This window comes from Polyodon spathula, chromosome 54 (genome assembly GCF_017654505.1).
Source record: "Polyodon spathula isolate WHYD16114869_AA chromosome 54, ASM1765450v1, whole genome shotgun sequence".
NCBI lineage: Eukaryota > Metazoa > Chordata > Actinopteri > Acipenseriformes > Polyodontidae > Polyodon > Polyodon spathula.
The window spans coordinates 1004742-1028264 of record NC_054587.1 but is presented as its reverse complement, the minus strand read 5'-3'; the positions used below and the strand labels follow the sequence as shown (position 1 = coordinate 1028264).

Below are 23523 nucleotides of genomic sequence, written 5' to 3'. Positions count from 1 at the left end.
AGATCCAGCCCTCTGAAATGTCTTTATAATATACAGCACTAGACCCTGATATTGATGAGATCCAGCCCTCTGAAATGTCTTTATAATATACAGCACTAGACCCTGATATTGATGAGATCCAGCCCTCTGAAATGTCTTTATAATATACAGCACTAGACCCTGATATTGATGAGATCCAGCCCTCTGAAATGTCTTTATAATATACAGCACTAGACCCTGATATTGATGAGATCCAGCCCTCTGAAATGTCTTTATAATATACAGCGCTAGACCCTGATATTGATGAGATCCAGCCCTCTGAAATGTCTTTATAATATACAGCGCTAGACCCTGATATTGATGAGACACAGCCCTCTGAAATGTCTTTATAATATACAGCACTAGACCCTGATATTGATGAGATCCAGCCCTCTGAAATGTCTTTATAATATACAGCACTAGACCCTGATATTGATGAGACACAGCCCTCTGAAATGTCTTTATAATATACAGCACTAGACCCTGATATTGATGAGATCCAGCCCTCTGAAATGTCTTTATAATATACAGCACTAGACCCTGATATTGATGAGACACAGCCCTCTGAAATGTCTTTATAATATACAGCACTAGACCCTGATATTGATGAGATCCAGCCCTCTGAAATGTCTTTATAATATACAGCACTAGACCCTGATATTGATGAGATCCAGCCCTCTGAAATGTCTTTATAATATACAGCACTAGACCAGAGCTTCTCAAACTCGGTCCTGGGGACCCCCCGTGGCTGCTCTCAATTACTTAACTCAACCCTTAATTGAACTGATAATTTGCTCAAATGAACTAATAATTAGTCATTGCAGTAACGAGAAGCACTCAGAACGACTGCGTTGAAAGGACAGACATATATATATAAAAAGGATTTAATTAGAAACAAATGTGGTTTCTTATATTCCTAACAAAAGGAGGTGAAAAACAGCCTTCCTCACATCTTAATATTGAATACAGGGGGTGTCCTTAATGAATAGAGGGGGTGGTCTTATTACTGAACCCAGGGGATAGTCTTACTATTGAAGGTGGCTTTACATTGTTGTCAATAGGAACAAAGTCTTTATACAAAGTTTTACTTGACTTCTGTATTTCAGGATGACTGACGACAATAACAACAGTGAAATATTCTTGAACGTTGGAATGACCACTGTGGGAAGATGATGGCTGCAGAGGACTTTAAAAAAGTCAGCCTAGTTTCCAATAAGGTGGTCTCACATGGGAAGACGATGGTTGCAGAGGTAAAGTAGCCACACACCCCCACCATGCAACCTTAATTATTAGTCCAGAAATGCCGTTGAAAAATGGTCAGAAAGCACAGAAAAAAAAATACAAGGGTTGACAACTCTGAGAGTCCACAGTTTCAGATTTTGTATTTTCTTTAAACCCGCCCACTGCTAAAAACAACAGAAACAAAAGCAGCTCTCCTATAGGCCGATCTCATCGTCAAAATCATCTTCGAAGACGTAACCCCGCCCATCCTCTTCCTCCTCCTCCGACTCTGATAGATCCAGAGGGGGCTTCTTTTGCAAACTAGCTCTCAGCATTCCACCCTCTCCAGGCTTGCGCTGCCTCTCTCTCTCCCTCTCTCCCTCACTCACCCCTTCATACTCTGAGCTCCCCGAAGAGGCGCGGCTTCCGTTCCTGGGGGTGTGGTCTTGGCTTTCACAAGGGGTGTCGTCTTGGGAGCTGGGAATTCCGTTCGCCGAATCAGCTTCTCGGACTGACCCGATCTCTGCTCTTGACCTCTCCCCTTCCCCATTCCCTTCCTCCCTCTTTCCCCCAGATCCTTCCCATTTCGTTTTACCACCTGGTTCGAGCCCCGCCTCTTTGCTGATAAGCCCCGCCCATGTGTCGACTTGGTCATCTCGTTCCATCACCCCTAAAACTTCCCCTAACATGGAGGGCCCCAGATCCAAGTCGAGGCTAAAGGATGAAATGGACTCGGAGTGTTTGAGAGGAGGGTGGGAGGGGCCATTGCTGTATCCACTGGCAGCCATACTGGGTGAGTCAACAGCCCTCCCAGCTTCCATAGAGGCTGGGTAGCTTCCAGCGGCAATGCTGGGTGTGGTGGGACCGTAACTGTTCCCATTGTTATCTCTGTCGTTGTTGTTGGTCGTCGTTGTCATGGCAGCTTTGCCCGGCTGGTGGGCGGGGTCTGACACAGGGGGTCTGGACTGGGGTGCCGGCCCGTGATTGGACAGGAAGGAGGTGTCCCCGAAGGCGTCTCCGCCCCTCCCCACATGCATGGTGTGTCTGAAGTCTCCCAAGGGGGCAGAGATCATGGTGGGGTCCAATCGGGGGCGGCGGTAGGAGGTAGCCCCACCCACTCCGTCGCTGTGGCAGCGAGAAGGCTTGAGAATTGGCATCTCTGCAGGGGAAGAACAAACTAACAGAATCACTAAAAGAAACATTGAGAATTCGATGACAGACACTCTGAGGTTTTCAATGTACAGATAACTGCCATTCAGGATTTCCTTTTGTTTTGCCAGCAATACGCTAGCTGTGCACTAGATGGCAGTGGTGCTCAACAATACAAAGACTAACCCTACAATGAAGTATGTCTACAGCAATGTATAAATATAGGGCTATTAACAAATTTTTAAAAATGCTAATAAAAAGTTTCACCTGCTGTTCCTGTGTCTAGTCTGGTCTCGCCCGCGTCTCTCTGCGTCGCGCTTCTTCGGTCTCAGTTCGGTATTTCAGACCTCAAGCGGGCCGGGAGCCAACAAACTCGTCTGGACTTGTACCAGGCTGTCCGGATTCACACTCTGTCCACGTGGAGCATCTGTGTGTCGCCTTGAGGGGGCAGCTGTAACGGGTAGCGCTCACCTCCGAGACAATCTTCAAACTGAGGGGTGTGCGTACGTGCGTCACTGGATCAAAAATTGTTTTTCAATGAAGTCTCTCTTTCCTTCTTTAACCAATCCTATTAATTTGCCTTTTTGATATTCAGTTATAAAGGTACAGTGTTTCTCTCTGCATGTATAAATCGTATATTTTTTTTGTTGTATACCTAATTTCAATACGTTTGAAATAATCTCTAAGAGTATCTAATTATTTTAAAATGTGTTATTTTTCATTCGTATGTTTATAAATGAATTATTTCTGTCGGTCTGCCTCGTAATCAATCTGGCTGCCTTTAAAAACAGTTGAAACCTATTGCTTGTCAGTTTGTGGCTACCAGCTACACCTATTTCAGAAGAGCAGATGTAAAGAATATATCCGGGATTCCAGAATGCATCTATAGTATTAGAATTATGATTACTTTATACACGTCAATGTCAGTTTGTGAGTCAGTCACAGTACAGGTTCTCGGAGAATGCCTTGATTTGCCTAAATGCAGTCAGGTGCTGATCGGAGTCTTTCTTTGCCTCTGTGTGCTTGTCTTTGTAATCAGCTGCTGTGTTTTCTTTCCAGTTGATATTCAGTCCGGTCTGCCGGTTTTGTTTTATTTCCAAAGTTTCAAGTTGGTTTTTCCACTTATTTCCCAGTCTGATTTCGTTCTCCACCCCCCCCCCTCTCTCAATCCCCACCGAAGTTGTCTTCTTTTCTTCTCTCTCCTTTCAAGGTCGTTCAGGGGCTGGAGGCTCTGCTTTGAGTCACCTGAGAGAGCGAGAGAGAGAGAGAGAGAGAGAGAGAGAGAGGATCAGAATCTGGGGTAGAGTCTGTGTGCGTCTGTCTGTCTGTCTCACGTACATTTTTACATATATTAGAGAACTGCTACAGAGCGCTACAGTCTGGGGTGAAGGAGCCTGTCTGTCTGAACGCCACTCTGGGCATGTCTCTATATTTCTTACTGCTGTGTTTCTCCTGTCCCCTAGGGGCAGAGTGTTGCAGCAGGCAGATTAATAATGGTTTCCTCTTATGTACCTGATACACCCACCCCTCGTTATATCTCCCCTCGTTATACTGAGGATTAGGATATATCTCGTGTTCCCCATTTTTGCAGTCTAACTGCGCAGGTCTTAGCTGCAATATATATATATATATATATATATATATATATATATATATATATATATATATATATATATATCAGGCAATTTCACTTAGAATTACTGTTTTATTTTGTACTGCACATCACAAACAACAATAAACAAAACATTCACATCGTACTGTTATCATATACACACGCATTGCACAACAACACAAAGCAAATGAAATAGCTACTGGCTGAAGGGTTTTTTTTTTATTTTAGAAGCGTAAGTGGTTTTTATTTTTTGTATTGGTTATTTACTTTGTCCTGGATTTAACCAGCGAGGTGTTCACATGTGGCAGCGATGCACTATCAAAAACCACAGGTCAGAGAGGTCAGCTCCCTCGCAACAAGCCCCCTGTGTTGGGAATGGATTCAGCGGGTTTGTGCATTCGAGAAAGGAGAGGAAGACTCGTGAAATCAATTTCAAATCAACATGCTTCAGGCTAATCTTCAATGAGACACTATTTTGCAGGGAGACCCTATTTTGCACCAGTAGTTCCGAACATCGCCAGGTGACCCTATTTGGTGATCATATTGACCATCATCATCATCATCATCATCATCATCATCACACAATAATACTAATAACAATAATAATAATAATAATAATAATAATAATAATAATAATAATAATAATAATAACAACAACAAGAAGAAGAATCATCAATAATAATACTAATAATAATCTTTTTTTCATTGTAAATTACACACACGAGGCAAATTTATTTTACTGGCCTGTCGCTTTAAGAGAAACATTTGAGTCAAGAAGTTGATCAATTAATAAGTTTCGCTTGTTTTATTTACTTTTCAACATCGCTCCTGAAGCGAGGTGGTTACACTGTATTTACTTTTGAAAGTTTCAAACTTTTAAAACTGGTTTAGGCGATTAGACGTGCCTCTGCAATTTGGTCTTCGGTTCGACTCAAAATAAAGTCTATTAAAATAAAAAAGTTCTGGAAGATTTCGGTCCAAATCTACAGAACCTTCTGAGTATTGAAAGCCTGTGTCTTGTAAGGTAGAAAGTAATTAACACAGTTCTCAAGAGAAGTGAGATTTCTCGTTGGACTGTGTTGCGTGTAGCAGAACAAGTATGTTTAGAGAACATCATTCCAGTTTTCAGGGTTTTTAATTTTGTGTTGCTTTAAAATATAACTCGCCCTAAACCAGCAGCTCTAATGTATTCGCGTTTTCTTTTTTAAAAAATAAATAAATAAATAGATTTATACAACAATTCGGGCGAAACTCCCAAACACTGACCTGAGCGGAGCGGAGATCCGGTTTCCTTGTTGAATCCATGAAAACGGTCCTCAAAATTATGAAACTCAGCAAACACTCCAAAACTTTTTTTTTTTATAATATTTGTTTACCCTCTCAATAAATGAATTCCCTCTCTCTGTTTAGTAATGCTGCAGTCTAAAAGCACAAGGAGATCGATCACTTCCCGATGACAAGCCAACATTTTTTTCCCCTGCAAGTTTTGTTTTTTTGGGGTTGGGTTGGGAAATTAAGTAATTTACAACCTCTGAAGCGTAGGAACAGAGGACAGATGGTAGTAACTTGGTGGATACACACGTACAGCCATCAAAACCACATGTTTGTAATGCAAACACCATTAATATTACCTTGATACCTGCGTGAAACCTCATCAAATTGAGTTTATTTTTGGTGGCTGAAGCTAACAGGGTTTACCTTTCCTTTTTAGAAGGGGGCTGGTTCATTATCTTCTCCTTGCTTTACTACACTTTACTGTGTTTTTACCACAGAATACCACAGCAGTACACTTTGAGAAGGGGGCTGGTTCATTGTCCTCTCTGTGCTTTACTACACTGTGCTGTGCTTTTACCAGGGAGATCCCAAAGCAGTACACTTTGAGAAAGTGACTGGTTCATAATCTTCTCTGTGCTTACAATACACACTTACAAACACACACTGACACACTGAAGCACTCCAACATTTATTTATTCAATTTACATACCTTTCGGTTGCGTTTGTAACTCAACCTTTACGTTGCCAAATAAAATAAATAGAGAGAGAGGAAATACTTGACCCACCACGCACACAGGAAGAGAGAGAGAGAGGAGAGAGAAGGAGGGAGAGGTGGAGAGGGGAGAGAGGAAAGGTACAGTGCCAGGTATGTTTTGTAACACTTGCGGGGCCTGGAAATGTGGGGACTGAGAAGGAGGGAGAGAGAGAGAGAGAAAGGAGAAAGAAGAGAGAGGTGGAGAGGGGAGAGGGAGGAGAAGAGGAGAGGAGAGGGAAAGAGAGGAATAAGAGTCACAGGCATGTTTTTAATACTTGTGGGGACTGGAAATGCAGGGTCAGAGAAAGGAGGAGAGAGACGGAAGAAGAGAGGGAGAGAGGAGAGAAAAGGGGGAGAGGGAGAGGAGAGAGAGGAATAACAGTGACAGGCATGTTTTTAATACTTGTGGGAACGAGAGAGAGAGAGCGAGAGAGAGAGCAAAAAGTCACTTCCTGTGGCAGTGAATCTGTTTCTTCTGAAAGATGTGCTCACTCACAACCCCCCCCCATTCCTTCCTCTCTCACACACTCACCATTCCTCTCTGTCTCCTCTCCTCCATAGAATTCCAAGATAAAACTGGAAGAAACCGAGTCAAGAAGACAAGCATTTAGGCTATATTACATTAAGCACAGTGACAAAATGCTTTTATCTCCTTGACTCAGTTTCTTCTCATTTCACTAACACTGTCAAAGGCGCTAGCTGAAACGCTTGTCATAGTTTTACCTCATCTCTCCCACCCCCTCTTCCTGCCCCCCCAACCTCTCTCAGAGGAATGCTGAGAAACTAGTACTCAGTTCTGTGTCAATGCAGCAGAGAGCAGGTCTCAGCAAGAAAAGGGAGAGCATGAGAGAGAGAGAGAGAAGGAAGGAAGGTGCTTTTTGTTTGTTTATTGAGTGGATCTTGCGATAGTATAGGTAATTCAAAACCGAGAAAGTTTTTCATACATTCAGAACCTCAAACCTCGAAGAAACTAAGAAAGAAAGTCAAGTAGCAGATAAATGTTTTAAGCCTTCATTGTTCTGAATTACAATAAATCAGAAATTCTGCACAGGGAAAAACAACTAGAATACATGTTACATATTTGTCAGCTTGACTGTTCTAGTTTTGTGAAGGGTTTCTGATTGAGTCTTTGAAGTTCTGGATAAAAGAATACAGCGCCTCTACTCAAGAAAGACTAGAAAAAACATACTTTCAATATCTCTCACATTCCTCTGATAAAGGCTAATTAGCCCAACAATGAGCTGCCTGGCCTGAATGACTGCAACAGCTGGCAACATTTTGAACCTCCTTCGACACAGGTTGACCTGCCTGTCGAGGATCACTCTGAGACCAACATCCTGCTTGGGTACTAAAAAGCGGTCCGCAGACCAGGGCACTGCAAAGTGGTCCTTTTTCCATTGATAAAAGCTTTGCCAACAGGGGACGTGCTGTCTGACTCCATGTCCCGAGACATGAACACCAGCTCCTCTGCACTCCTAGCACTCTGGAGCCCCAAGGGGACAGGCAGCGCACCCGAATGTTCACGCAGTAATTCTGGTGGGAAACAGCTGCCCAGAACTTTTCCAAGTGTTGTTTTTCCTCAGGGGGAGGAGAAGCAGGGGAAGATGAGTAAGATGGTTCCCTGCTTGGGCTACTATCCCGGGCTCCCTTGGCACAGAGCCCTGGGATGAGGATGCAGCCACCTCAGACCATACCATTTACATTTGTGAGATTTCTTACTAGTTCTTTTTTTGATTGTTTTTTGAGTTTTTCATATTAGTTCTCTGACAAAAAAGCAAAAATAAAAAAGCATGCATTATCTGGAAGAGAAAAACAAAGCACACGAACAATGAAAAAGAAAAACACACGTCAATTTAGAAATACAACACAGCTGATCCCTTTCTATACATCTCCCACATAACCAGGGCGGTGGAGAGGGAGAGGGGAGAGAGGTTATGAGTTGCTCTTGAGATGATGAATAATAAACAGGCATATCAATAATATTAAAAGACAGTATTAAATACAAATTATATCATTAATACCGAATTATAAACGAATCAGATCAATTATAACTAATATAAAGAATAATGCATGGTGCAATATGCGAATGTAATGCCCACATGAGGGATGGGGCCCTACTAAACCAAGCATCCCGCATTCAATTCTCATTTATCACACACTACCCTGAGCACTTTGTTCCCGCTGGAGTTGTAAAGTTGTGTGTTGCTCGTTGTCGATTATACTTTCAGTTTAATGGTGTTGACGAGTGCGTCACTACCTGGAGGGGAACACATATATATATATATATATATATATATATATATATATATATATATATATATATATATATATATATATTTGGGGTCCCTAAAATATTAGGCTTAAATTTTATTTTCCTAAAAAATTGAACTTTTTTTCTATTACTAATCTCAATGGTTACAATTCATTCATATTCATAAAAGAAACTGCAAAGTTTCAGACATGCTGAAAATCTCTTTCCCCATGGGTTGTCTATGATGCTTCTGCACCCAGCGCTCAGAGAACATCACAGACATCTGCAGAGCTTTGTGAGATGTTACAGCAATAAAACAACGACTGGGATCGCATTATTGAGGAGTTTGGTGATCAAGTGATCAGGAGAGGATTGATCAGTACACACGACTGTGAAGAGGTATGTGAAAAATACAGCGAACAAGGGGTGGGGCTTGGCTGGAGATGCAGTACTGATGTCGCTTAGCATTGCAATGCCCTTTAAACCGGTTTTACTTGGGGAAAAAAAATAATTAAACAGCGCGTGTGAAAATAGATTGGACCCGAAGCGCCTGACAGGTGCTGGATAAGGGTCAGTTTTATAAATGGAAAAGTCTTATTTCGAGATTATTATTGAAAAGGAGTATTTTGTCAAAAGGACATTTTTGTATTTTTTTTAAATAGAATTTTAGTTACTCCCTTGTAAAGATATTGTGCTATACCTTTTATTTAGAGAAGAAAAACCTGAAATGAATAGGATTTGTTTTTTCACCTGGCAGGCTATAAAAATGATACTGTGATCTTTGCATTAGCGCAGTGTTATGGGTTATATTGCAAAACAAACAAGGAAATAAAACACATTGTTATGATGCATGAGTAATGGAATTTAATTACACAACAGTTCTGTATCTGGAACTCTCGCTCCGGGTCCTCAAAGTCCAGCCCAGCGCAGCAGCCCTTCCTGCGCCCGCCGGCCCGCTTCTGAGACTGAGGACCCCCCGCCCCAGAGTCGTCCATACTCCTGCACGAAGGAAATAAATATAATTCCTCACCCCTGTTCCCTCTTCCTCCTCTGCTTCTTCTACACCCTCAATTACTTAAATTAAATCCTTAATTGAACTGATAATTGGCTTAATTAGACCTTAATTGGTTGCAGCTCTTAAAACAGATGGAGATTTCAAGTTAGCTATAACATTTTATAAGTAACTTGGTCATCCTACTTCATATTGTATTATTTGCACTTACTGTAAACTACACTGTATTTAACTATTAATTTTGCATTGTAACCCTGTAGTCACCTTTGATAAATGCACTGTACCTGTCCCTCCCTCTCACTCTTACCTGCGCCCTCGGTTTCCTCTGCCTCTGCCCCTCCCTCTCCCTCTCTCTCCTCTCCCTCCTTTCTGGTTCCTCCTTGAGAGCAGAGGTCTGGCCTCACAGGAGATGCTGCTGTCTGGCTGAGAAACAGAGTCACTGCAGGGGAGAGAAAAACAACGAAACAGCCATTTTACCAGGTCTTTACTGCAGGGAAATCCATAAAGCGGGCAGATTCCCCTGCTTGGGTCTGCCCACAGTGTGTTCGGGAAAAGCAAAAGGCAAGCGGTCACCAAGAGACAGCTGTGGCGTAACTATCAATCTGGACCATCCCCCACTCTCCTCTCTCTCTCTCTCTCGCTCTCTCTCTCTCTCCAGTGTGGGGTTAGACCTGAAACTGTAAAGCTTGTGAAATTACAGAAAGCGTAAAACCAGGGATTTTTCAGTCTGGAAAAACAAAAGGAGAGGAGAGAGAGAGGGCGATTATTCAGGTCCAGTCCCTCTAGGGAATACCAAACATGGATTTAAAATTTTGAAACAGTAACAAATTGATACATATGTGTGCATGTCTGGTGTCTTACTCTAACAGAGTCTCTGTGTGTGTGTGGGTATGTCTTGTCTCTTACTCTGGCAGTGTCTCTGTGTGTGTGTGTGTGTGTGTGTGCGTGTGCGTGTGTATGTGTCTGTCAGTCTGTGTGTCTCCAGTATGTACCAAATAACACACAAACACACCAACTAAAGAACTGCTGTTTATCTGTAGGTACAAGGACCCAGCTTCTCAGTATCTTTGAGATCCAGACCCTCTTATGCCAGTGAGGATCTATAGGACGAGACTAGCTTCGTCTCAACATGCTTAGCTGAGCACTGTTGGCATTGCAGCTGGGGCAGGTCTGCATCAAATAACGAAGACAGAAGAACAAAACCAGAGGTCAGAGAACCACTGGCAAACTCAGACCACAACATGGTCTCATTTGAAGTGCTTTTTAAAACCTCAAAAGTAATGACTAAAGCTAAGGTTTACAATTTTAGAAAAGCAAACTATGAAGATATGAAACAGAGACTAACGCAAGTCAAAAAGGAAGTTAGAAAGACCAAGAGAGAAATAGAAATGAACATGGCTAAGGGGGCTAAAACCAATTCCAAAATGTTTTTCCAATATTGCAATAGCAAGAGAACATTCATAGAGGAGGTTAAATGTCTCAGAGATACAAATGGCAAAATCATAGACGAAGGAAAAAAAACAGAAAACATATTAAAGCAGCAGTTTAGTGGTGCTGTGGCACACTTAGCAATTTAATAAAGGGAAAAGCACAAGGTTTAAACAAAACATTTCTCAGGCTGATCATAGCCCCAGTATAGCACAGCACAGCACACAATTTTCGCATCTAAACTCCCCTCAAAAGGATTGCTGGCTGATCTTAATTAAACATCCATGTTGATTCACAACCAGCCACTTTATCACATGGAGTTGGCAGGGAGAGATTAACTCTTTCCCTGCCAACTCAACACAAACCCATGTGCAGGACATCTGGACGGACTTGTGGAGACCAAGCACTGAGAAGACCCACGATGAAAATGTTTATAAAACAAGTTTATTAGCAAATTTATACTGTATTGGATTACAGGGTAGGATAATGACAATACAGTTAGTGCCACAGAATGCAAAGTGTTTTTAAGCTTCATTAATACATTTCTGGAAAATAGAAAATGAAAATATGGCCTAGATTCTCAAAGCTATTATTTTCAAATAGTCATGAGCAAGTTTTATTCAAACAGTAAAAAGTCACACAATAAAGCGGCCAAACGAGAAATGAAAAACTCTTATTTTTTTATGCATTAATAATAATAAATAATAATAATAATAATAATAAAACTTAATTTTATAGCAAATATGTTTTTATGCAAACGATGCTGCATGGAATTATTATAAAAATAATAACAATAAAACTTTATTTTATGCAAAAAAAAATATGCAAATGAAGCTGCGTTAATAAATGACAATAATTATTATAAAAATAACAGCGATAAACCTTTACTTTATGCAAATTATTTTTTTTTCATGCAAATGAAGCTGCATTAATAAATGGTAATAATCATTATAAAAAATGTTAACAGTAAAACCTTATTTTATGCAAAAAAAAAATTGTGTTCTCATCTCAGCACACTGGAAATCCAGCTGCCCTCACACACACTGTGCAGATCACATCTTGTATACTGAGCCTGATCTCAGCACACTGGAAATCCAGCTGCCCTCGCACACACTGTGCAGATCACATCTTGTATACTGAGCCTGATCTCAGCACACTGGAAATCCAGCTGCACTCACACACACTGTGCAGATCACATCTTGTATACTGAGCCTGATCTCAGCACACTGGAAATCCAGCTGCCCTCGCACACACTGTGCAGATCACATCTTGTATACTGAGCCTGATCTCAGCACACTGGAAATCCAGCTGCACTCACACACACTGTGCAGATCACATCTTGTATACTGAGCCTGATCTCAGCACACTGGAAATCCAGCTGCACTCACACACACTGTGCAGATCACATCTTGTATACTGAGCCTGATCTCAGCACACTGGAAATCCAGCTGCACTCACACACACTGTGCAGATCACATCTTGTATACTGAGCCTGATCTCAGCACACTGGAAATCCAGCTGCACTCACACACACAGTGCAGATCACATCTTGTATACTGAGCCTGATCTCAGCACACTGGAAATCCAGCTGCCCTCGCACACACAGTGTCAGCAAAATCAAACCCAAAATATATTTAAAAGCAACAAATCAAACCCAAAATATATTTAAAAGCAACAAATACAAAGAAATAAAAAAAAGTCGCTGGTTATATTAAGAGCTCCAAGGTACTCGAGCAGTTTGTATATCTTGTTTTTACACTGGAGCACAAGGTCAGCAGGGCCGTTGAGCAGACGCAGAACAAAACGTCCCCCTGTTTGAAAATCTATCTATATTGGGTTGCTGTGATTATCTTTGACATCATTATCATGACTTTATTTGAAATAATCCTGTCTCACTGTGAGATGGTCGTTCTAGTTATTCTGTGGTACACCACGGAACGAGTTATAAAGTGGTATGATTGTGGCTCCTATTTCCCATTACAGTAAGACCTGTGATCTGGCTATCAGGTGGAACACAAACTGCACTCTCATACCTACAGTATGGCTCCCAACGACAGCATTATAAAGGTGGGTACTGTATATACTGTATTCTATTATATGCATTTATATAGTATATTAATTATATTTCAAGCTGTAATCAATTTTTCCAAATTATGTGTTTATAATATATATAATTTGTATGTGTCGTTGTTATCAAATATAACGTGTTTGCACAGTAAAAGTCCAATGTTTTTCTTATCTGTAGACTGGCCCAGGAACGCTGTCCTAAATCAATCAACCAGTTCAGTAGCTAGGAGCAGGCCTGAATCCCAGTCTCTAATTTCAGGAGGGACTGTGATCTCTGACATGCACTCCTTCTCAGTGTCTCCGGATTCAGGCTGGCTCTCATCCCCGGGGACCCTCGTCCTTTACTGATGTGGGTCAGAGAGAGGAGAGAAAATCGTCAGCTCTCCACACACTGAAACAAGCCGAGAAGAGAGCTGGAAGGGAGGGAGGCTGGCTCTAGTGAGGGAGGCTTCTGGGGGAGGGAGGGAGGCTGGCTCTAGTGGTTAAAGCTGGGACTGGGAGGGAGGGAGGCTGGCTCTAGTGGTTAAAGCTGGGACTGGGAGGGAGGGAGGCTGGCTCTAGTGGTTAAAGCTGGGACTGGGAGGGAGGGAGGCTGGCTCTAGTGGTTAAGGCTGGGACTGGGAGGGAGGGAGGCTGGCTCTAGTGGTTAAAGCTGGGACTGGGAGGGAGGGAGGGAGGGAGGCTGGCTCTAGTGGTTAAAGCTGGGACTGGGAGGGAGGGACTCTAGTGGTTAAAGCTGGGACTGGGAGGGAGGGAGGCTGGCTCTAGTGGTTAGGCTGGGACTGGGAGGGAGGGAGGCTGGCTCTAGTGGTTAAGCTGGGACTGGGAGGGAGGGAGGCTGGCTCTAGTGGAGCTGGGACTGGGAGGGAGGCTGGCTCTAGTGGTTAAAGCTGGGACTGGGAGGGAGGGAGGCTGGCTCTAGTGGTTAAAGCTGGGACTGGGAGGGAGGGAGGCTGGCTCTAGTGGTTAAAGCTGGGACTGGGAGGGAGGGAGGCTGGCTCTAGTGGTTAAAGCTGGGAGCTGGGACTGGGAGGGAGGCTGGCTCTAGTGGTTAAAGCTGGGACTGGGAGGGAGGGAGGCTGGCTCTAGTGGTTAAAGCTGGGACTGGGAGGGAGGGAGGCTGGCTCTAGTGGTTAAAGCTGGGACTGGGAGGGAGGGAGGCTGGCTCTGGTTAAAGCTGGGACTGGGAGGGAGGGAGGCTGGCTCTAGTGGTTAAAACTGGGACTGGGAGGAAGGTGCATTGTCTCAAGTAGTTATAGCTGAAGTACTGGGAGGGAAGGATTCTGGCTTTAGTGGGTAGGGGTGAATGTCTGGGAATGAATGGTTTTGACTAAAGTGTTTAAAGATGGACCTGAGGGGGTGGAAAGGGGATGAGGACATGATTCAAGGAGCAGGAAAGAGAAAGTTACTGTAGAAAAGCTCACTTTCATTTTCTTCTTTGGGAGGACTGTGGCATACATGGACTCTGCATTACCTGCTGCGGGTTTGCCTGCGGAGAAATGCACCCTGATTAATAGAGGGAGAGAGAGAGAGAGAGAGAGAGAGAGAGGGGTTCTAGATGCTCTCCAGCAATCCTTATCTGAGGGCTTTGCTTGGCTGATCTCAGAGTACAACACCTCAGGTTGGTTATCTGCCAGGGTTTTACCTGGGAAATAGAGACAGCGATCTGAGTCTGAGAATCTGGCTCATTGTTATCTTTTAATCATAGTATTTACAAGGCTAGGAGACATTATTTTGTCACTCTTCTGAGCAGATCAAATTTTGAAGACTCTTCTTTTCACTTGCAACCTGGTCAGTTTGACCCAGCAATGTTTATTCAATGTCATAACTACTTACTTTAGAGAACAAGGAGTCAGGGTAGGGGGTGAAAGGGAAAAACAAATTCCCCACCACCCAATCTGTTCCAGTACGGGCTGGAGGGGAGTGTAAAGGGTTCATTCTACGTTAGAAACATGAACAGTTTCGATTATCCCTTATAGAAACACTGGGCAGAGGGGTATTAGGAAGCCTGTCCAATACAGAGGGTTGAGGGGAGGAAAGAGGTTTCATACCCTTCTTCTTCACATTCTTCATGTCGAGCTCTGAATAAAGGGCATCACTGTTGTCTGCAGCACTGGGGTTATCTACAGGTAGAGATTCACACCGTGGATGAGAAAGGTATTCAATCATGCATTAGGTACATCACTTGGATATATAGTGTTGGTTTAGTAGTCTATAAAATACAGTTGCAGCCGGATCTTTTTTCAGTAGCGTGCTTAATGACAATGTGTAACACTTAAGAAACACTTGTTCTATAAATATAAAATACTGTAGTCCCTTAAGTAATGAATTATTATTTTAGATTCACTTTACATGGTTGCATTATTTAATCATGACGTCTTGGTGACGTTTAAGGCAGCGGGATGGCCAGAGTGGAGCTCTCAGAAACATGTCTAACCCTTTGCGGTCCTGTATTAGATCAGGTCCGACAGTACGATTTTCCCTTTCCGGTCCAATGGCGGACCCTGTCCAACATCAAAAAGAAGTCAAGCACAGGTCTCTAGTCATTTTTTCTCTGTTAAAAGCAGAGAAAATCTTTTAATGGCCGAGTGAGACCGATAGGAGCCAAATGAAGCCGAAAAAAAGGGAGCGTATCTGAGAAATAGAGCTAGCCCCTGCACCACAGAGATAAGACGGACACAAACAAAGGAGACAGCTGCTTCTGCATCCAGAGCTCAAAGAACATCACAGACATCTGCAGAGCTTTCTGAGGTGAGATAGTAATCAAACAATGACTGGGATCACATTATTGAGGAGTTTGGTGATAAAACGAGTGATCAGGAAAGGATTGATCAGTATGCATGTCTATAAAGAGAGAAGTGATAAATACAGCTAACAAGGGGTTGGGCTTGGCTGGAGATGCAGAGCTGATGTCTTTTTGCCATGTAGGGCCTTTAAAACCTGTTTTACTCTGAAAAAAATCTAAACAGCGCTGTAAAATGGACCGCAAGTGTGAACCCCAAGTTCATCTGGTCCCGCTAACCTGTCAGCATGCAACGGACTGCCTCTGGTTTCTGTGAAAAACACATCTGTTCAATGTATTTCTGATGGTTAACGGCTACACTCTGGGGTACCACATTCTCTGGACATTAGACATGTTTCTGAGTGCTCTACTGTGACCATACACTTTTAAGAAGCCCCCGTGATGTGAGGACTGATTACATACTGTACAAATCAATTCTAAACAGGAAGACGACATTAGTTAAGACAACTCTAGCCGTTATACCCAAGCCAAGTCGCTGTTTGAAGTCCATGAAACACAAAGCAACTCTCAGGCAAGCTTTTCTTACACATTTTCCAGCAGCTGCTTCGAGATAGAGCAAGACTATGAAATTGATGTTAAGTTTGGTAATCATGTTGCTACTGTATCAGCCAGCTGCTTCAAAAGCTGCCAGAAATAGTTGGCTGAAGCTTGCCTCGTGTTCCACTGGCTTTAGGAATCTATAAACCTCCTTTGCTGCTCACCTATTTGTAACAATTAGGATTTAACATTGCTGTTTGTGAAACACGGACAACTGATTCTCATGACTCTGATATTTGGAAAATGGATACTGTCTTTCTTTTTAGTGATTTTCCCCAGTTTTTAGTTCAGGGGTTTCCAGTTTAAAACACATTTTGAAAAGTTGTTCCCCTATCAAGCAGGTTTGAGATCGTCTAACTGAAACATGATAAAAAAAAAATTCGTTTCTGGGTTTGTCTTCATTGTTCTCTATATCTCCGCTGGTGGCTCAGAGAGGATTTTTTGTCATTCTTACCTTCTCGCTTCTTGACAAGGACAGCAGAGTACAGGGCATCACAGTCGCGTTTTGATCTGGGTTTAGCTGAAAAGATAGAACAATGAAACGAAATGCCAGTCACTTTAAGGTTTACATTGTAGTGTGCCTATGCAAAAGCCCTACCAAACTACTAAAGCAAAGCAATATTCATAAAGCCACTAATGTCCAAATCTCTCATGCCCACAGAGGAAAATTGAATTCGTAGATAGACACAACCTACAGTACACTTGTATGATAAAGATTATTATCACATACTGAATCACACAGTGTCCTTCTATTCAATATGTAGTCATTGTAACAAGGGGGAGATCTGTGCTGACTCATCTGGTGCGTTCATAGTGCTGTGGGTCATGGCAGTGACATGGAGAGGTGGGTGTGTGGGTTCTCCCTCTCTCTGTGTGGCTGAGAGGCGGGCCTTGGGAGGATTGCTAGCCCTACAGAATAACGTTCTGCTGTTCCCTCAGTTCTGCCCCTCTAAGAAGTGCCGAGCTTGCGGAAGCTTTGATCCAGAACTGAGAACTGCCGGGAGAAAAGACCTGAAAGAAATCTAAAGAGAAGAAAACCAAGGCAGTGATAGCGGGGAACCCTTGGGCAGACCCCGTCAGTATACAGACAGCAGGCTGAGGGAGCAGCAAGTGTAGGATGGGGACCCCGGCCGTGCGGGTAGCGATGGCCGGGTTAACGCTGCCAAATGCAGCACCTTTATTTTGTAGTTTTATTACTGTGTTTTATTTTCCCTTTTTTCTTTCGCTTTCTGTTTTTGATTATTCATTTTGAGCACCTGCGCCCGCATTTGAACTGTTTACCGACATTGGCGTTCCTGTAGGCCTGTCTACCATCGCTGGTAGTCAGGCCACGGACAACAGCACCCTCTGCGGGCTAAAAGAGAAAAAGCAACAACTAAATAAAAAAGGGCACCTGTGCTGTTTTTCAAGTACATACTTCTGTCTCCCGTGTGTCAGTGAATTACCCACCACCCATCCACGGTAATGTACAGGTTAAATTTAATGGACAACCCAATACATGTTTTGTTTTCTGACCTGCTAATAAAATATCACATTATAATATGAGCCCTGAAAGAGAGGAGACTCAATACAGAAATACCTGGCTTTGTATTCTTTAAGTCAATCGTAGAGTAAAGGATTTCGTCACCATTGGATGCTGAGGGGGTGTCAGTGACATGCACAGCTGGAAATACAAAATTGCAGTCATTAGCAACAAACATGAAATGTAAATGTGACTTAAGGGCAGAAGCCTACATAAATCCCCAGAGACAGACACTCAATAGTTATGCTAAAGAATGTCCGGAACCAGATTTCATCACAAATGAACAGGTGTTTCTTAAGACAGAAGCATACATGCAAGTGTGATGGACAGATAGACACGGCAACTCTAAAGATTCTAATACTCAATTTGGGAGTTGATGTTTAGGTGAGGTTTTGAGTCGGTAACTATGTAACTCTGTGTAACTGTGTTGTGTTTGAGGTAGTGAAGCCAAATACCCAACCGAGGCCGTCCAGGTTCTGCCTTGTTAATTCGTTCCAGTTTTGTTTGTTGGTTTAATAAATGCCAAATTCTCAAACAAAGGATTTCTCCTCCCTTGTGGTCATGTGGCTGGAGATGGTGTAGAGAAGGTGTCAAGTGGAATGGGATGGAGAGGAGTTCCAGAGGCCCTGACCTTGGTTCTGTTGACATGGCATTGCTTCTGCGTATACGGTCTCTATTTTGGATGTGGTGCAGTTACCTGGAAATGCAGTCAACAGCAAAAAAAAAAGAAAGAACCAGCATCAGAACAAGAACAGGTCCTGCAAGCACGCTGCCCAGGGCAGTGCATACACCAGCACTGCCTGCATCTGCATGCATCAGGAATGCATCTTCTCAAGATTGATGTTATCTGTACCATTTAAGACATTATTTAATAGACTTCAATTAAATCCCCATTTCATGTACTGTTTCAATAAATTAAATAATTAAGTTTTAGTATAGTTTACAGTTCACAGTATTAAGCTTTGGAATTATCATAGAATGATTCCCATTTTTTTTAATGGTATTTTTTTTACGGACACGTGATCTGTCAGTAACTCACCAGGCTGTTGTCCAAGTCTGGAGAGCTCCATTCCTCTCAAGGGCTGTGCAGGAGTCTGATCAGCAGGGCGCCTGTAAGAGACAGAGAGAGGGGATCAATGTACCAGAGAGGATAGAAGATAATTACTGTTGCTTTGCTTCTATGTGCACCATGAAACCAGACCATAAAACTCAACCTCATCTCGTTCCAACATCAAACTGGGGCAGCCTACAGCTGATTCTACCTGCAGTCTGAGAGCACATGGGCACATTCCCTGAGATTTTGAGGTATAGTATTTCAGCCACCCTGTTATCCTAACTGGGACTGACAGATTCCAAATTCAAAAATGGTTTGATTCTGCTTCCGATGAAAACAAATACAGCAGGATTGTTTCAGATCCTGTTTCAGAATCATCGCATATTTGCTTGATAACTGGCTGACTTCTTATGTGGTCCAGCAGCTGTCTTATGAAGATAAATTCAACTCTCGTGAACCTCAATCTCTATGGTGCAGTATTGAAAAAATAGCTTCAAATAATAATGCCCATCTGTCCATTGGCCTAAACATTGCATTACATTATCAGCTGGAAATGTGTTTAAGGGGGCATTTGTTTTTGAACGTGTTACCCCTGTCTCCTTTTCAGTTTTACAGCCACTCAATGATATCTGGCTCGTTGCCATGACTAAGAGCAGGTAACCTGCCCTTCCCAGAATCCTACTGGTAAATGATGTTGCAGTACGACTATAGTTCACTTCTAAATAAGAGTACAAGGCATTAGTAAGACCTCATCTTGAATATTGTGTTCAGTTCTGGTCACCTCGCTACAAAAAGGATATTGCTGCTCTAGAAAGAGCGCAAAGAAGAGCGACCAGAATTATCCTGGGTTTAAAAGGCATGTCATATGCAGACAGGCTAAAAGAATTGAATCTATTCAGTTTTGAACAAAGAAGACGACACGGCGACCTGATTCAAGCATTCAAAATCCTAAAAGGTATTGACAATGTCGACCCAGGGGATTTTTTCGACCTAAAAAAAGAAACAAGGACCAAATGGAGACGAGACAAAGGGGCATTCAGAACAGTAAATAAGAGGCACTTTTTACACAGAGAATTGTGAGGGTCTGGAATCAACTCCCCAGTAATGTTGTTGAAGCTGACACCCTGGGATCCTTCAAGAAGCTGCTTGATGAGATTCTGGGATCAATAAGCTACTAACAACCAAACGAGCAAGATGGGCGGAATGGTCTCCTCTCGTTTGTAAACTTTCTTATGTTCTTATGTTCCTATAATGCATTCATTGTCCCAAACCGGTCCAGACCATTCTCTGAATGTGAAAGACTGATGTTACACCAGATGAAACTAGATGGCTAAACTCATTAAAAAAAATCCTTGCAGTTGTGAGACGTGAAAGGTGTATGATGCAATCGATCCCCACATAGCTACAGCAGAAACCCTTTAAAATCTGGTTCAGGTTTTAAAATTGCCTGCATTCATGGGAAAGGCTCTAAATGAGACAAGGTGGTTTGGTCACACAACAACGCCGTGTGTGTGCAGCGTGAGATCTCGCTGGCACAGCATGATGAGAACCTGCAGTCACGGCATGCCAAGAGCTAGAAGAGTCATGCCAAGCACATAGTCATTCTGTCAGCCATTTCAGCTGCTTGCAATTGATATTAAACTCGATATTCTTACCTCGATTTGGCAGCAGTGAAAAGAAAACCTGCAAATAAAAGAAACAAAGGTATGTTTTGTTTTTTTTTTTCCCTGGGGTTGGTCAGTGTAATTTGATCTATCTATATGGTAAACTAAGGTAGAAAAGATGTCTTTTTTTGTTTATTTAAAGGTGGAGATGGTGCATATTTCTAATCAGAATGCAAGAATAGTTTGTACATGGAAATCTATTCATGACACAAACCAGTTGGAATGTTAATATGTTAATATACACCAGGAAAGTGACAAGGTGAAACAATTCAATTGGCTGGTTTTAATAAGTGCTGGCGGCAGTAACACGTTCTCTAAACTTTTAAAAAGCTGGAGAACTGAGTAATTCCAGCCCATTCTGAGGTCTGTGTCGTCTCATTCAGTATTATTACAAAATAAATACTCAAATAAATACATTCAATAACTCAGGTTTCTAATAGAAATCTCTCAAGATATTTAATGAAAGAACTAGACTTAATGGTTGTCCTTGAATTTATTAAGATTGTTTTAACATTTCTAAATTTATCACTTTGACTAAAGGTTTGAAGAAAATCTTTGTGTCTGAAATTCAGTCTTCAAACCAGCGTTTAACTAGTAAATTCAGAGTGTGAGCCTCACCTTTGGTCTTGTATCGGTAGCACAGCAATATTGTGACCAGAATAAAAATGATCGAAGCCAGCGAGACACTGAGAGGAACAGTGATCCACGACCAGGACTCTGAGGGGAGAGGAGGGGTGAGGGAGCACCATTCACAATCATAAGGAATACTTGACACATTATTTTCAAAAGAGGCAAAATAAGAACCAGGTCGCAAAATGATTTCAAAAGCCTGATTAAATGTCATCATGTGTGACACCATATGTTAGATCTCCCTCCCAACCTGTGAGGGCGCTGTGTAAAGGGAACAGAGTACCCTGGACTAAAAGGCATGACAATTTATTCCCGTGGGTATCTGGAAGTCGGCCAGCTAGAAAAGGGGCGGAGCTACGGCACGCAAACTCAATGACCCGGACGGGAAACAGAGTGGCATCCGTGGATTGGAGAGCAGTTTGGTTACGAGTCAAACCCGGGGATTAAAGTTACGAGTGACACACGCCTATAAATAATATAATTTATTTATAGGTCTTCACCATAAGGCCCTGGACATTGTCAAATAAGTTCAACAAACACCCAAGTAATCGTCTGTCTGATTTGCACCCGCTCTGCACTGCACTCACCTGTATCCACTCACCATTTTGTCTCTTGATTTATATTTTTTAAGCATCAAGAAGTGAATAAAGGACGAATTTCAGCTAGCTCATATACTTAGCAACCTAAATCAGGTTTGTAGAAATCCCTTAGCGACCTAGTCCTCATTTTGCCCCTTTTGAAAATCACGCTGATACTGCAGTCCTACAAATTTAAGACGCAGCCCAAATTTTCCACCCTCAATTTCGGGAAAAATAAAACATTAAATAAAGATGGATTTACAATGATGCAGCCTGAATTACGAGTGAACAAGCAGTTTTACGGCCGTCTGCCATCACTCAGAGCATTGCAGTTAAGCGCTGCTTCTCCTTTCCAGTCATGATTAATGCACCTCTTTTTTCCCTTTTTGTGAACTGTGGTATTGCTTGGCATGTCAAAAAATATGGGGGTCTGATCAGCATTTCCGATCTGACTTGCATGTCGTGGATGGTTCGAGATCGGCCAGGAACATTTTTGTTCGTCTTTGATCAAGCGGTCAGCCACGTTCCTGTTTCTGTACTCGCGGAGTCACCTCTTTTGTTGGCGATTTTAATCACTACAGTCGAATTTAAGATGCAGGCCATTTTTGGAGAAGAAAAAAATTGTTTAAAATTTAAATTTTTTTAAAAAAGAACGTGGTATATAAAAGCATAAACAGGAGAGTTCAAGATCTGGGCAAAAGCTGTTTCTTTGGTGAAAATAGGCGATATACTTTTTGATCTGAAGAGGCTGTTCTTACTTTGCACTTCAATGTGTAACTCCTGGCTGCTCTTCCTCACTCCCTGTGACTCCACAGCACACGTGTAGCTCCCAGCGTGGCTCATCTCAGTGCTGGCTATGCTGTACAGTGCAGGGCCAGTGCTATTAATCACAGGCTCCCCGTCTCTCAGAATGGTGTAGTGGAGTTGAGAGTGGAGGGTTTTGTTCATTGTTGCCTCACAGGTCAGGTTAAGAGCCTCTCCCTCCTTCACTGTGGCTCTCGGAGAGGCTGACAGAGTCACCCTGGAGAACAGCTCTGACACAAAACAACAAGAACACAGTCAGAGGGTCTGTGGAGAGTCAAACCAGGTGAAGCCTCTTCCAGCTATAGACAGTGCAGCCTTTAAGGACTGGCATTGTGGTTATAGATGCAAAAATGAATGGTTTGACTGTCACATAAATTGGATACATGACTTCAAACGGCCATACAGAGAGATTATATACTGAATGTTCCTCGTGTGCTAAGAGTAATCCCACACATGAGCTGGCAACCACAGACCTCCAAAGACACGTTGCTTATTTAAGACACAATAAAGAGGCAGTCCATAATCTTTCCTATAGCACGAATGAGACACTTCCTGCACACCTCGTATTTGTTATTTATGAGACTGGTTTGATTGAAAAGAGTAGCCTTCATTGGGAAAGGCAACAGTCCGACAGTGGAGAGAAACTTTAGTTTAGTGAATGCATATTCTAACCCAGTCTTCCCTGTATAGCTCTGGCTAGTGTGAGTGCAGTAAAGTAGCCTTCATTGGAAAAGGCATATTACATATGTCTGGGTACTGTTTGGAATTGGAATTCCTCAATCACAGTCAACACATATATCCATCACCAGCATACAACATTAAAAGGCTAAGTAGCTATAAAGAGAAACCCTCTCTAAAACACTTGAAAAGGTTTTGCGCATTGCAAGCTTGATTTGATTAATAAAAGAAGGCTTTAAAAGAGAACATTGCTATTGGTTTGTTGTTAATATTGGTTATTGTTTGATGCCCACGGTCTAGAATCATGGAATACCCAAAGAATTTCCACAACACTGAAAACCTCATCTGCTCCTACTAGCCGAATTTGAGAGAGGCATTCAAACCCCCTGCAAATTTAGCAGAGGGATAATGAACACCCTTGATGGGATGCCACTCCATCACAGGGTATCAAACACACAGAGGGCAA

General features: G+C 42.4%; 2 protein-coding genes across 6 annotated transcripts; both read right to left on the bottom strand.

Annotated features, from left to right (window-relative positions):
• Positions 1–888: 888 nt before the first annotated feature.
• Positions 889–6049, bottom strand: LOC121307184 (cdc42 effector protein 4-like). Of its 2 annotated transcripts, none has more exons than XM_041239320.1 (3): positions 5985–6049; positions 2656–3633; positions 889–2398 (listed from the first exon to the last, which is right to left on the bottom strand). In XM_041239320.1, exon 3 carries the CDS (start codon positions 2394–2396, stop codon positions 1455–1457), a length of 942 nt encoding a protein of 313 aa, XP_041095254.1. In that variant the 5' UTR covers positions 2397–2398; positions 2656–3633; positions 5985–6049; the 3' UTR covers positions 889–1454. The 2 variants fall into 2 exon arrangements, with proteins under 2 accessions (XP_041095254.1, XP_041095253.1); XM_041239319.1 differs by lacking the exon at positions 5985–6049 and adding an exon at positions 5267–5617.
• A 6820-nt stretch (positions 6050–12869) lies between these two features.
• Positions 12870–23454, bottom strand: LOC121307189. Of its 4 annotated transcripts, none has more exons than XM_041239329.1 (10): positions 22334–23454; positions 20986–21084; positions 20359–20386; positions 18689–18759; positions 18281–18346; positions 17707–17763; positions 16582–16647; positions 14839–14910; positions 14212–14276; positions 12870–13131 (listed from the first exon to the last, which is right to left on the bottom strand). In XM_041239329.1, exons 1-10 carry the CDS (start codon positions 22521–22523, stop codon positions 13129–13131), a joined length of 717 nt encoding a protein of 238 aa, XP_041095263.1. In that variant the 5' UTR covers positions 22524–23454; the 3' UTR covers positions 12870–13128. The 4 variants fall into 4 exon arrangements, with proteins under 4 accessions (XP_041095263.1, XP_041095262.1, XP_041095261.1 ...); XM_041239328.1 differs by having other exon boundaries at positions 14212–14277; positions 14843–14910; positions 17707–17790; positions 22334–23453; XM_041239327.1 differs by having other exon boundaries at positions 17707–17790; positions 22334–23452.
• Positions 23455–23523: the final 69 nt, after the last annotated feature.

Coding starts and splice junctions, on each gene's coding strand:
- LOC121307189 (XM_041239327.1), bottom strand. CDS start 22,523: ATGAACAAAACCCTCCACTCTCAACTCCACTACACCATTCTGAGAGAC. Junction 20,387..20,985: donor CTACCGATACAAGACCAAAG/GTGAGGCTCACA, acceptor TTTTATTTGCAG/GTTTTCTTTTCACTGCTGCC. Junction 14,911..16,581: donor CCTTGTCAAGAAGCGAGAAG/GTAAGAATGACA, acceptor CTCTACCTGTAG/ATAACCCCAGTGCTGCAGAC.
- LOC121307184 (XM_041239320.1), bottom strand. CDS start 2,396: ATGCCAATTCTCAAGCCTTCTCGCTGCCACAGCGACGGAGTGGGTGGG.